Source organism: Impatiens glandulifera, chromosome 4 (assembly GCF_907164915.1).
Source record: "Impatiens glandulifera chromosome 4, dImpGla2.1, whole genome shotgun sequence".
Taxonomy (NCBI): Eukaryota; Viridiplantae; Streptophyta; class Magnoliopsida; order Ericales; family Balsaminaceae; genus Impatiens; species Impatiens glandulifera.
In genome coordinates, this window is record NC_061865.1 from 52027475 (window position 1) to 52041625 (window position 14151).

General features: G+C 26.1%; 1 protein-coding gene across 2 annotated transcripts; it reads left to right on the forward strand.

Annotated features, from left to right (window-relative positions):
* Positions 1 to 286: 286 nt before the first annotated feature.
* LOC124934211 (ubiquitin-conjugating enzyme E2 variant 1A-like) lies at positions 287 to 3095 on the forward strand. 2 transcript variants are annotated; one of them, XM_047474705.1, is made up of 6 exons: positions 287 to 335; positions 429 to 500; positions 2066 to 2205; positions 2280 to 2405; positions 2507 to 2633; positions 2794 to 3095. In XM_047474705.1, the coding sequence occupies exons 2-6, from the start codon at positions 461 to 463 to the stop codon at positions 2853 to 2855; spliced, it is 495 nt and encodes a 164-aa protein (XP_047330661.1). In that variant the 5' UTR covers positions 287 to 335; positions 429 to 460; the 3' UTR covers positions 2856 to 3095. The 2 variants fall into 2 exon arrangements, with proteins under 2 accessions (XP_047330661.1, XP_047330660.1); XM_047474704.1 differs by lacking the exon at positions 287 to 335 and having other exon boundaries at positions 346 to 500.
* Positions 3096 to 14151: the final 11056 nt, after the last annotated feature.

A 14151-nucleotide genomic window follows, 5' to 3' on the forward strand; every position in this document is an offset into this window, starting at 1 on the left:
GAAGTAAAACGGGTTATTAAAAAATTATTTTTTATATAAATTAAAATCCAACAAAGAAAATGGTATTTAAAAAATTCGAAATTAATTCGGATGGGAGAAAATTTGAAAGAAAAACGAACTAACATAATTTAATTGTCTGAATTTTCAACCAATGAGATGATTCCTTCCATCACTAATCTTTCTGATTATAATGAATTTGTATAAAAATTAGATAGGTATATATTTGAATAAGTATTATAAGATTGGTATAAGAATAAACTTTAATTTTATAAAAAGAAACAAAATATTTTGAGATCCAACAAGTGTAAGCTGCGCGACTTTCTTCTCCATCACGGGTTTTTCCCTTCTCATCCTGCTCTCTCTCCTCTCTCTCTCTCTAGAAATCCTTCATTAACGTTGTTCTTTCTTCATCTGGTTTCTCTGTCTAGGGTTCAGAGAAAGTAGCTGACTATATCTAGAAATGCAGGAAGAGGCGAACCTAGAAGGATCAAAGATTATTGGTTAGTTATTTAGTTACTCAAATCAATTCCGACATAATTTTACTGTCACCGCTTTCTAAGTCATGTTAAAGGTTTTCAAAATTAGGGTTTTCTTGACAGGATTATGTTTTTTAAGGGTTTTGAAACTCAATGAACTACTACTACTGATTTCTCATTCCTGTGTTCTTTCTTTGATTTGAGTAAATACTTCTTTTGCAGATTCTCAATTTGTTAGGTTTTGTTTGTTATTAACTTATTGTTAGCTCCATTAGAAAATTCAAATGTGTATGAGCTCTCTACTTATTACACAATCTTAGACATGGGTGTTAAAGAGTATACATTTTGGACCACAGAGATTTAGGGTACCTTTTGGATTTTGGTTCTCAACAAGGCTGTTTTTGAGGAGGGAGGGTTTGTTAAGATTTGATTTTGAGTTATTATTGTGGTATAGAAACCATGGAAACAAATAGTCCTGGAAATCAGATTACATGTTCTTGCTAATATGTATGGACACTTTGGTTTGTGATTGTAATATAAGAGTTTCTATGGGAGATTGGATTTTAAAACAAGCATTGGAAGTTATAGCTACTCTTGATTGTTTCATGAATCCAAGGTGGAAATACAAGTGTACATTGTTTTGGAGAATTGAGGTGGAAATACAAGTGAGGAAGCAAAAGAAGGAAGATTGATCTTTTTGGTATTTTTGGTTTGTGGGTTTGCCAAGAATTTTATGAATATATGTTCAACATAACTTAATTAAACATATATTCAGACCAGATCCAGTTTCAGAAAGTATTTTCAAATGGGCTCAGTTTATTAAATATGATTTACATGCTCTAAAGGCTTTATGCCATTCTCATCTCTACTACATTTCTTCTACAAATTCTAAATCTCTAAGTAGGATAGGGGTATAGTAGGATATATTAGTTAGTAGTAGTATCAAGGTAATAGAATATATTTGTTGTAGTATAAGGTTAGTATGGTACTGAGAAGTACTTTTATTTAGGAAGTTAGCATGCCCCTGATTCAACTTTTAGGCGTTTTAAGTGGGAATTGAACCCGTGACCTTTGATCTCTTAAGCACCACTCTTGACAGTTGAGCTACATTAGTGAGTATTGATAATGAGAAGTAGTTTAAGGATAGTATTTGATGATTAGTAGATAGTGGAGTGTATATTATTTTGGAGTAATGAATGAAATAGTATTGAATCTGGTTAATCTCCTCTAAAGCTTAGGCCATTCTTGTCTCATCTACAATTCTTTTACAAATCCTACCTTGGGCTTGTCCCATCATCATGTATACTTTGTAAAGAGAGAAAGAAATGGGAGGAATGTTTGATTTCTAACTTAAATTCCTTGTTTTGTACATGAAGATGTTATTGTTAACTACATGTGATCCATCTTAAACTTCTGGAATATATGTTATCTGATTTGGCCTACGAGCTGATTGTTGCTTATGTTGGAGACTCAACCTTGGTTTTCAGTCTTATGCCTACCAGTCGATAAACATATTTGCTATATTGTACTTTGATGAATGATTGTATGGTGATAAATATCGTGGTCTGAGTCTTTTCTCTTCATTTCAGTTCCTCGTAACTTTAGATTGTTAGAAGAGCTTGAAAAAGGAGAAAAGGGAATTGGGGATGGAACTGTCAGCTATGGAATGGATGATTCCGATGACCTTTTGATGCAGTCTTGGACAGGAACTATAATTGGTCCTTCCGGTGTAAGTTTTCTTTTATTTTCCCCTTTTAAGTATCTGTTTATTTTTCGCTAAACATATATATTTTTGTTTGATAGACTGTTTATGAAGAGCGCATATATCAGTTGAAATTATTTTGTGATGAAGAGTACCCAGACAAGCCACCATCTGTGAAGTTCCAAACACGTATAAACATGACATGCGTAGATCGAGAAACTGGAGTGGTAAGTCATTGCCAATCTCTTGTTAAATATTGATAAAAGCAACATCACGGAATTGAAAGAAAAGGAAACGATAACATCTGAATGTGGCAATAATAAAACAGGTCGAGGCTAGTCGTTTCCCAATGCTCACAAACTGGCAAAGGGAATACACAATGGAGGACATCTTGATGAGACTGAAGAAAGAAATGACAACTCCACATAACCGCAAACTAGCTCAGCCTTCGGAAGGTCTGTTAATGAATCTATCATTGATCAATAATTTCAAGTTTCTGCCCATCTGGATCTGGATTCTGATTCAAATCCAGAAACAGACGGTGTTTCCAAACGGGTGTGAATTAAGGTTCCAAGTTGGTTACGATTAGGGTTTTCCTTTTCATTTTGTTTTCAGGAAACGAGGAGTCGAGGACGGATCATCACAAGGGAGTGTCGCAGAAGTGTTGCATTCTTTAGAACAGTAGAGAGAGTGTATATAGCATCTCCCTCATTCTACTACTATTATAAACCATTTGATGATCCTTGTTTAATGCTTAAACTTGAACTAATTAAGCATATCATCATCCATCAGAACCCAGCATTAGGCAATGTTCAACAATATTACCAGTTAATTATAAATGTATTTATGTATGCTCTGATAATATATATGCATTTTGTTTCTTTAATAATTGTAAAAGATGTGAGTGTTTGTATTGATTGATGTGGAGTTGTTGTATTTCAAGATCGTCAAAAATAATCTGTTACATTTTATCTACATTTCGAAAGAATCATCTCATTCAATTCATTAATTAAAATAAATTTTATTTTTTTATGAGATTTTGCCGAATGATTTCATCTTCAAACTATATAGATTTATAAGTTATTTTAATTGCATAAAGTAACATGTCTCAATTAATTTAAATTTATTATACATCATTATCATTCAATTAAATAAGGTATCTTACACCAAATATCTTAATGGTGGAAGGCTACATGTCTATACACTAACCAAACGTGGTCAAATTTGAATCACAAACCTAATTGAACTATCCTTAATTTAAAACTTAATTAATTACAAATTATTGTGAAGTCTTCCAAAGATTTGGGATTTCCACCTCAGTAAATTAACACAATTGAATATTTATTTTTTAAATAAAGTTTAGCACGACTCTATCGTTATGGTCCCATTTTACTAGTGAAGATTGACTATGTATATTATTATTATTATTAGATCAATCTAAAATAAATCAAATCACACCATTTGACATCTTTATCAACCCGATGTCCTCAAATTGCAAACCCCATTTCTTATTCTTATTATTGAGATGAAATTAAAATTGTGTAACATTTATAGTAGTTCATATTAAGAAAATGAAATTCTTTTTCGATTCTTATTAAAAAAAAATACACATCAATTAGGATGGGTCAATCGATCACAATCACATGTTTTGATTCTAAGACTGGAATCTTAAAATTGACAATTATGGACATGTTTTTATAAATTCCCCAAAAAATAAGTAAATGAATTATCACCGACCAAGATTTAATAATTTGAGATATCTTTTAATTTTATATACCTAGACCAGCTATGTCTCTTTTCTTCTTTTTCATGTAATCTTGTGATATTATTTTAATGTTAGATATCAATATTCTTATATATAATGCCTTAGCAACAAAAAAAGGGATATTATTTTATATGGTATACCATTGTAATCCAAAATTAAGGATTACTTCAAAGGAATACTCAATTTATTTATTTATTTTGCTAAGAAAATACTAAAATTTAATATGATATAGTTATGATGATTTAGATATAAGGCTAACAATTTAGTTAAATCTGTCAAAGTTATTTTTCAAAGAAATATCATCTATATACTTTTAAGAACTTAATTGAATTGTATAATTAAAATTAATAGATTAATGTTGAGATAAGATTTTAATAGTTTTATCTAAATTTTATACCCATTTCTTAATTAAATTATACCCTTATTTATTTAAAAAAAAGGTCATGACCACTAATTTTGTTTCTTCTCAAAATAAAATGGTTGTAAAAAAATAAATAAATACAAATCATATTATAAAAAGTTAACTCACTTCTTTTTGCATTGTCGAAACGTGATTAGTATCTGGAGTCTTTTGTGCAGTATCACTGGAATTAATTGGGTGATGTCCAAGTCTTTAGGTACTTGTTGAGAAATTTAGATTATTATGGTTAATATGACAAACTGTTAGGATCAAAGACAACAGTAGAAGGGGTTGAATATTGTTGTTTTATTTCACTTAAATGCAATTTTAATCTTATTAATGATTGAAAATCTGATTCCATTCTTGGACAAATTGTAGCAATCTCTTGAACGGTTTTAAGTGTGGAAATTTGAAGCAGCAGATATAAGACTGAATAAAACAATGAACAGGCAACACGAGATTTTATGGATATACGGAGATAAAACTCTAACGTCACCTCTTCTTCTATTTCCAGAAAAATTTCACTAAAAGACTTTGATTTATATAGACGCTACACAAACTCACTCAGATCACAGGTTTTAACACTTGTCTGTCTGAACTTCTAGCTCTCACACTATCTTGTTGAATAGACGACCATCTGTTCAACTTACACAAGTAAATAATTATTGAATGCTACAAAGGATTATCAAGTAAACTTTCTTGTGTACCGAAAATGATTGTCGAACCAGAGAGATAGCTTTTCGGATGAGAGAGGACCAGAGAGCTTCACCGTTGTTCTCTAATGCCTTTTTATAGTTGAATCATGACAATAGTCGAATCCATCTCGTCAATAGGTGGCAATGGTACGTTTGTCGTATGCTTGGCGTACGGGATTTTAGTGCGTGATGGAATGGAATATTCGTTTATTGTTTTACATGTCAGATTAGAGAGTTGGTTGTACATTAGTTGCCCAGCTACTTGACTTAGCTGATATGGAACTCAACTAATGGAGAGCTCTACTGATGAGCTACTCTGCTAATAGTGAACTTAGATGTTAATCAACTTTGCTGATGAACTACTCTACTGATATCGAACTCAGTTGTTGATCTACTGATGAGTTACTCTGCTGATAGTAGACTCAGTTGTTGATCAACTTTACAAATGAACTACTATGTTGATAGTGAACTCTGTTGTTGTTGTCGGAGTAACTCTACTGCTAGCAAACTCTGTTGTCTGAGCTCAACTGATAGCGAATCTGTTGATGACAACTCTACTGTTAGCGAACTCTACTGCCAGCGAGTCTTCAGTTGATGGCAACTCTGTTGTTGGTAAACTCTGCTGCAATGAGTTTTCAGCTGATGACAACTCTACTATTGGCGAACTCTGCTACTAGCGAGTCTCCAGTTGATGGAAACTCTGCTGTTAGCAAGCTCTGTTGATGGAGCAGCTCAGCTGATGACAAGTATGTTGTTAGCGAGCTCTACTAATGTAGCAGCTCTGCTGCCAACGAGTTTTCAATTTTTACTTGCGCATTAACACATTATTGAACTTAGTTTTATTTCTTCATCAAAACTATGTGTGTTCATTTTAATTATCTTAAGTTCATTTTAATCAATTAAAACGTTTTCTATAATTCAACTTAATTTATTGATTTCCCCTTTAACTTAATTTAACACAGATGACAGACCTACATAATTGAATTATCATCTAAATTATTTTTTGGACTATCTAGTTAAAGAGAAATCGTCGAACTTTCACTAATCGTAGTTGTTCGATGCTTATCATTCATAATGTAATTATTACGATATTTTCTAAGATTCATTTTGGAAAGGCGGTAGACTCTGTCGGGAAGTTAATTGTTCTTCTCAAGTATTTACGAACTCGATAATTTATTGAGTAACGTTTTTTATTTTTTAGTTTTTTATTTATTTTCTTTTCATGTCATGTTTTTGTTATTGTGTTTCAAACGGTTTTCATTATTTTTAATATACATGAACCTTTTAAAAAATAAAATTAATAAAAAAAAATATATTTAAAATATTGATTAATGTAAATTAATATTGAAATAAAATACTATAAAAAAAAGTTTTAAAAAAGAATTATTATTTTTATTCTAACTCCCCTTTTAGATGTTTCTAAAGAAAGTGAATAAATAAATCAATCACATTAATCAAGAAAGTTAATATTTTTGAAAAAACTTAACTCCAACATGAAACAAATCCCCCAAATCTAATCCATTGTTAAAAAATAATATTAGTTTGAACTTAGAATTTATGTTTTAATGGATTTAAGTTTCTAAGTATTAATAGAAATATGTAAGTATGTAACATATGGTTAATTTAACCATTATTCAATGAAAAAGTCATGAGCGACTTCCCAAGAATGTAAATCGTATTAGTCGAATCTTGTTATATCTTTTGTGTTCTTTAATTTACGTTATATCTATTGTTTTAGATTATGTTATTAAATCACCTTTTTATTTCTAATTCAAATTTAACATAGATATTAACGGTATAATATACGTTTATAAAGTAGTATGAATGCTAATAATTTCAAATATATCATAAAGAAATAATTGACGCGTGACTACAAATTAAAGGAGATGCTTAGAGGTGAAGTGAAGGAACATCTTCAAAGTGTGTGGGTTAAGAAAAGTAATTTAGCAAAAAGTTAAGAGCTCGTTTGATTTTTTGATTTTTTTTTAAACTTATTTATCTACTAAAATATCCGAATTTCACTCCTATAAAATTTAAAATTTAAATAAAAAATTCTAATAATTTAACAAAATAAATGTTATTTTTCATTGTTTTCTTAGAAACCCTAAGACCATCTCCAACCGAAAAACTCATTTTTAAACTCATTTTGGTGTAAATGTCACATCAAACAGTAATTCTACTCCAACCGAAAAACTCATTCTCAAACCCAAAAGAATATTCTTATAATATTCTTTCTTACATCAACTTTTATAACTTTTTAATATCACCCATATCTTTTACAAACTTATAAATTACACCACAATATTATAATATTATCCAAATATTTTAAACTTAAATATAAATTAATTATAAAAATTTATTAAAAATTCAAAAATTACAATACACGAACAAAAAAAATACATATATTATATAAAAAATAAATTATATTATAAATTTATGTTATATAAAAAATATTATATAAATTAAATTAATAATTATATAAATAAACTTAATATAAAATATAAGATAAATATAAAATATAAATAAATAAAACATATAAATAAATAAAATATATAAACAAATTAAAATATAAATAAATTAAAATATAAATAAATTAAAATATAAATTAATTATATAAATAAGTTTAATATATAAAATGAATGAAACAAAAGTTTAAGGGCTAAAAAGTAAAAAAAAAAAATATATGCGATTGCTACAGGAGCAACGCATATATGCAGTATTTGGAGAGGGAGGATGGGTTATCCCATTTTAGGTTTCCGTTTGGCGTACTATTGGAGCTGCTGATCCCATTTTGGGTTTCATTTTGCAGCTCCATTGGAGATGCTCTAAATAACCCAACATCAAACAAGCTTCAAGTCTTTAGTGAATACAAAATTTGAAACAAAAGTGAGATAGAAAATAGACAACTTTATATATATAATATTTTATGAACTCCTTTCTTTTCATCATGGTACTTGAGATGATTTTTAAGTATTATTATTTTTTTTTTAATTTTGAAAATTAGCTCCATTTATAATAATAACAATTTATTTTAATTTAAAGTGTCTTAACAAAATGTACTATCTTTAATTTATTCTAGACACTAACTCTTGTCAAACAGCTTTAGTTGATTATTATAAATTTTCTTTTAAATAAAATAACACTCAGATAAACCCAAAACAAAAAAAATATTTTAAATTAACTAATTATTATTATTGTTTTGAAAGATAAGTTGGTGTGAGAAATTAAAAGAAGGGTTCGATTAGAACTACTTTTGGGATTCTTTATCGTTTGATTTGTTTAGTTTTTAAGGTTTTATTTAAATTATTTAAAAAATATTGATTTTTGGTGATTTTGATAAAGTATTTTTTTTTTGAAAAAAAAAATAAAATATATTAATATTTAATAATAAAATAATATTTTTAAAAATAAATAAATAATATTTTAATTAATAAATTAAGTAATTTAATTAATTAAAATAATTAGTGGAGTGATATTTGAATATAGTTGAATTAAAATAAAAATTAACCAAAAAAAGGTACAAAGTGTCTTGAAAAAACAAATCTTCAAGTTACCGTTATTTTACCGTTGTGAATTGAGATCATTTTTTATTTAGTTTTTTTTTTCACTTTTCTAACTTTGGACTTTGAATCAACAAAAGCAATCTTTTGAACAAGGGTTGTCATTGAAATAATATTTATTTTGAAATGTCCTTAATACTTTTTTATTTCAGTGAAACAATGATATCAAATAGAGTTTTTCCATGTTTTTTAAATTAATTATAATATTTAAAAAATAATAATCGGTAATAATTTTGAGTAAGAACAATTTTTTAATAAAATTAAAAAGGTTTTGAATATAGAATTATAAAATAAAAAATTAAATTAAAAATATTTTAATGTTTTGGTTAATAAATTAAATTAATTGATAAAAAATATTAAAATATGTTTGATTATATATGTTAAACTATTTAAATAGAGACCTCATTTAAATAATTCAATTTAACAAAACCATGTGAACATTATTAATCAAATTTTAATGAAATTATGTCTATAAATTTTATTAGAAGTATTTGGATAATATTTTAAAATATAATATAATTGAATTATAATATATTCATAATTTATTGATGTAATTCTTTCAAAATATCCAATTAAATAAAGGCATCTCCAATTGATCTTTAGAAATTATCTTCAAAAAATAATATAATAATTTTGAATATTAATTTATGTGTATTGTTTGTGTTGTTTTTTGTGCTTGTCTATATATATATAATTATTGGATTAAAAAATATAATTTAGTGAAAATAGAGAATATGGGTTCGAGAAGATTTTTTAAATTATAAATTATTGTATTTTTAAAATACAAAATAATTTATGAAAAATAGAGTAATAAGTGATTGGAATGCTATAAGCCTATAATTCCAAATTAACATGAAATAAAAGTGATCACCCCAAAGTTGAGGTTGTTTCAATTATTCAAAATTCATCCATTAGCAGAAATATATCATGTTAGGTATAAATTTGAAAAGATAGAAAGAAAAAAAATGTAGATGGAATAACCTCAACTTAAGGCTAGATATGCATGAGACAAAGGTGGCGCATGCAATCAACCATCCCGAAAGACATGCGTTCACCATGACATATCTACAATCATTTGATGTTTGGCTTCATCCAACATTCAATAGAATTGATCCCGTCAAACCATTTACAAACCGTGCGAATCTTACCACATTGCACAATCTTATATATTTAAATTCTATGATTTCTAACCATCTGCATCGCGAGATTCCAACTATTTTGGGTATACATCAAAATAGATCTTCTAATATTTAATTTATATTAATTACAACTTCTATATACTTTCTAATAGTCACTTAAAAAACATAGATCGTCCTCCTAATCCATGTGCCAATACTTTTACCGTTTATTGATCATAATCTAATGTAACATTTGATTGTTGCGACTCTAATAAGGTCTTGCACAATCAAACAAATTGAAAACATTTTGCAAATCTCTTCAAATTCTTTGTTAAATTTTATTTTTGTCCGTCAAAACTACTTAAATAACAAAATGTTGTGTTATCACATAAACCAAATTCATCTTAAAGAATTGTTTTTGAAATGTTTTATTTTACTCACATTTATTATTACTTTTTTTTTATAATAATTGGTCATAAATATCTTTGGATAAGGAACCAAACAAGCTACATAAAAATGAAAAATACTTGCAATAATTTAGCCAACAACAATATTTAAAAAAAAACAAATTATAAGGTATAAACTAATTCAGTTTAAGTTACTCAAGAAGGATGATATAGAACCTCAAATAGATGTGAAAGCTCTTAAAGAAAATATCCTCAAAGTCCTTAAATTCCAGTTCTATACTTAACCCATGCTTTCTAGAATTGATTTGCAAAGAAAATTTGTTTGACAAATATAATACTATATATGTTACTTATATATTTAACTAGGTTTAAGTTAAAAATATTTCATTATAAATTGAAATTATTTATGGTATATTTATTTTTGTTTTAAATTACTCATTGTAAATTTATTTTTGTTTCAAATCGGTTCTTTGTACATTTAATTTTGTTTGAAACTTCTCATTGTAAATTTATTTTTGTTTCAAATTGATACTTATACATTTATTTTTATTTAAAATTACTCGTTATACATTTATTTTTATTTAAAACATCTAAAATCATTTAAAATAATATAGCACAAACAATTTGGGTAAAAAATAGACAATATTCAGTTTTCAAAATATACGATGATGAGATCTTGCCCATTCATGTCACTAAAATCATCTCAAAGCAAGCAAACAATATTGAGATTGAAGGAGACAAAAATGTCTAATTGTCATATCACATGTACGATAGATTTGTCCCTATATTTAACTCAAATTAACGATGCTATAACATTTTAAATAGTTATAATATTTAAAAAGTAAATTCAAACAAAAAAATAAATATATATAAGAAACAATTACAAATAATATTATTTATAGAGAGATATTTCAATCTCAATTAAATGTTATACTTATTACCCATACCCATATAATTAATTATAGTGTACCTTCTTGAACAATTTGTCTAATAAATCAATGTCATAACCATCAATGCATTATTTTAATAATATATTATTAATTAAGATATGTTGTGTTTGAGTTACTCAATGTCTTCATTTCAATTGGGCACAATCAAAGGAATTTTTTTTATTTTTTTATCATGGAGTGGAGTGTGATTGAAATAATATTTGGATTAAAATAAACATGTAGAGTACTTTGTAATATAAACACATCCTTATTTCCAGGTTACTAATAATAATAATAATAACAATTGCAAAAAAATCGTGCCTTACCGGTAATGTAGGTTCATTGTTGGTTGGTTTTGATTGACATATCATTTTATTAGTATTATTATTTTGAAAAAGGTTGGAAACGTGTGGATCCCACGTTGTACATCTTTATTATTATTATTATTAAAGTTGTCATATAAACCGCGTTACATAAAAGATAAATGGTACATGTAAGTTTCCTTTTAATCTCCACCCATAGTCTTAAAAGTTTTTTCTTTTTTCAAATCGAATAACTTTTGTTATCTCATAAAACACAGACTATTTGATATTCGAACTATATCTATTTTAATATATAATAAATATAAAATAATTTTGTTAGAATTATTTGTTTCTTGAATTTTAATTTAACTTTTTAGGTGTGTTAGAAAGTTAGAGGAAGTTATGTCCGTTTTCTTTCCTGTTTTAAAATTTTAATAAAACGACACTAAGTCGTTTTTCAAAAAAATATATATAAAATAAAAAAAAAAACGTGATTTAATGTTTAACTTAATTTATAATTAGTTAAGATGGGTATAAAATAAATTCATTTTCAACTCAATTTTTCAAGAAAATATTATGTATCTAGATTTGCAACATAAATGGAAACACTTTTTTAAAAAATAAAATAAAAATTGATTCTTTATTATATATTTATAAGTCTATTTTTTTTTTAATATATTCCAAAATCGAATAAAACAATGTTATTTATTTATGGTAGGATTATTTCTCACTTAAAATCATGATATTTGTAATGGAAAATTGAATTTATGAATTTGTAAATATTTAGTTGTAGCAATTAGTTTAGCACATAATCTCTTATCTCGATTTTCAAGTACTTAGAGTTTTGCTCGTTTTTTTAACATACATTGTTTTTTTTTATCTTTTCTTTCATCAATTATATCACACAATTTAATAACTAAAATATTCTTTATTTAAAATAAATTTATTTCATCATTATATATTAATAAGTTTTAAGATTTTTTACCAAAAAATAATCACTTACACAAAATCATCATTTTTTAAACAACCGTTTATTTTAATAAACTCAAACCGAACAAGTTCTTAGTTGATAAATTGCATGTGTAATTTGAAAAAAAAAATCATCAAAAAAAAAATCATCTTAACAAGGTATCATTTTATAGAATTTGCTAGTGGAAATGAAAAAAAAAAAGAATACAACCTAAGACCTTAAATGAAAAAATAACAAGAAAAAAAAAAGGAATTAAGAAATCCTAAATAATAAATTATACTAAAAATATTAAAGTTAAAGACAATAAGAGTCGGTTGTAAAGCAAGAGAATTCATGATTGAGTGTACAATTCTTCAAATTCATTCCATGTTATAAGAAAAATCAACTTTATTTTGTTCTCATAATTAAATTGTGATTACTCTTAAGCAATATTAATTCAAATGCTTATATATAATTATTTATTTTATTTCAGTCTTTAAATATATTATTGATTTTTTCTCATTGAATTTACACAAAATATGCGCATTATAAATTAATTTTTTACTCATTAGTGGTGGAAAAAAAAACTTAACTAATTAGTTGGTTAATTATTTTTTTACAATTTTTGTTTACGTGACCCTTTTATTGGGGCGGTTCTATATTAATATCACGAGACTCACTTCACTTTGAGACATTATTTTCACTTTGAGACATTATTAGTGAGAATCGAATTTAAAACATTTAATCTCCAAAATAACACTATTTCAAACCATATTGATACTAAAATTTATATTTACCTCTCATATGTTTTTGGATAAATGGTGTTTTGATTGTCGGATTGAAATGAAATAATTTGGAGGGATTATAGTTTTTCTTTATCTCGTTTTAATCCTACTTTAGCTTAAGTCAACGTTGAATTTAAGTCATTTATTATTTTGTATAATTGAGTGAATAATCTAAGCTAACAACTAAATTAGTACACGTTTCTGTTTCTTTTACGTAAGTTTACTAAATAAAATGAGTTTTTATAGGGCAATTATAATTTGGTAATATTTTCCCATATTTCACCTAAATTCATTTATTATACACCTAAGCCTAAGGTAGTATATAACACATTGATTTTTTTAATAATTAAAATGTTTATATTGATACTAGTAACATTTTTTAAATTTTAATATGACGTTAACTAGTACAATAAAAAATTAAAATTAAATAAGGTAATTAATTTGTCTGTAGCAAAGAGATATCTGCATTCCATGTGGCGAGAGCTCCTTCTTTCATGACTAATTGAAATACAAGTTACAATAAATAATACATATCCTAATATTTTATTTAGAGAAATAATACATTTTATTCAATAATTATATATATATTACAAGAGTAATTATCATTTCTTTACTCCAAATAAAGAAAGAAATTTGTTTAAGGTAATAACGTGTGAGAAATTCTTAAAATTCAGAAGAAAACAAATATATATTCCACATGAAGTAATGTTTGTACATAATCATTACCCGAAATTCAAGGTGTCCTAAAGAAAACAAAAATTGTTATTACTTATTATATTTATGAGTTTTGTATTATAATTAATAAATAATTTAATTTAGTTAAATTTAATGTTAATATATAGAATGAACTCAAAGTCGATTTTTATTAACGTAGAAAGTTGCATTATCTCGATCTCAACTTAGTAAATTCAGGGTGTTTACGGAGAATGTCATTAACCCTCGAATTTCGATTATCATTAAAAGAATGAGTTAGAAATTAGAGTTAGATATGTTTTGAATATAAAATAAGAAAGAAAAATAGAAAGCTTGAACCTAATCTAACAAAAATTCAATAAAAATATAT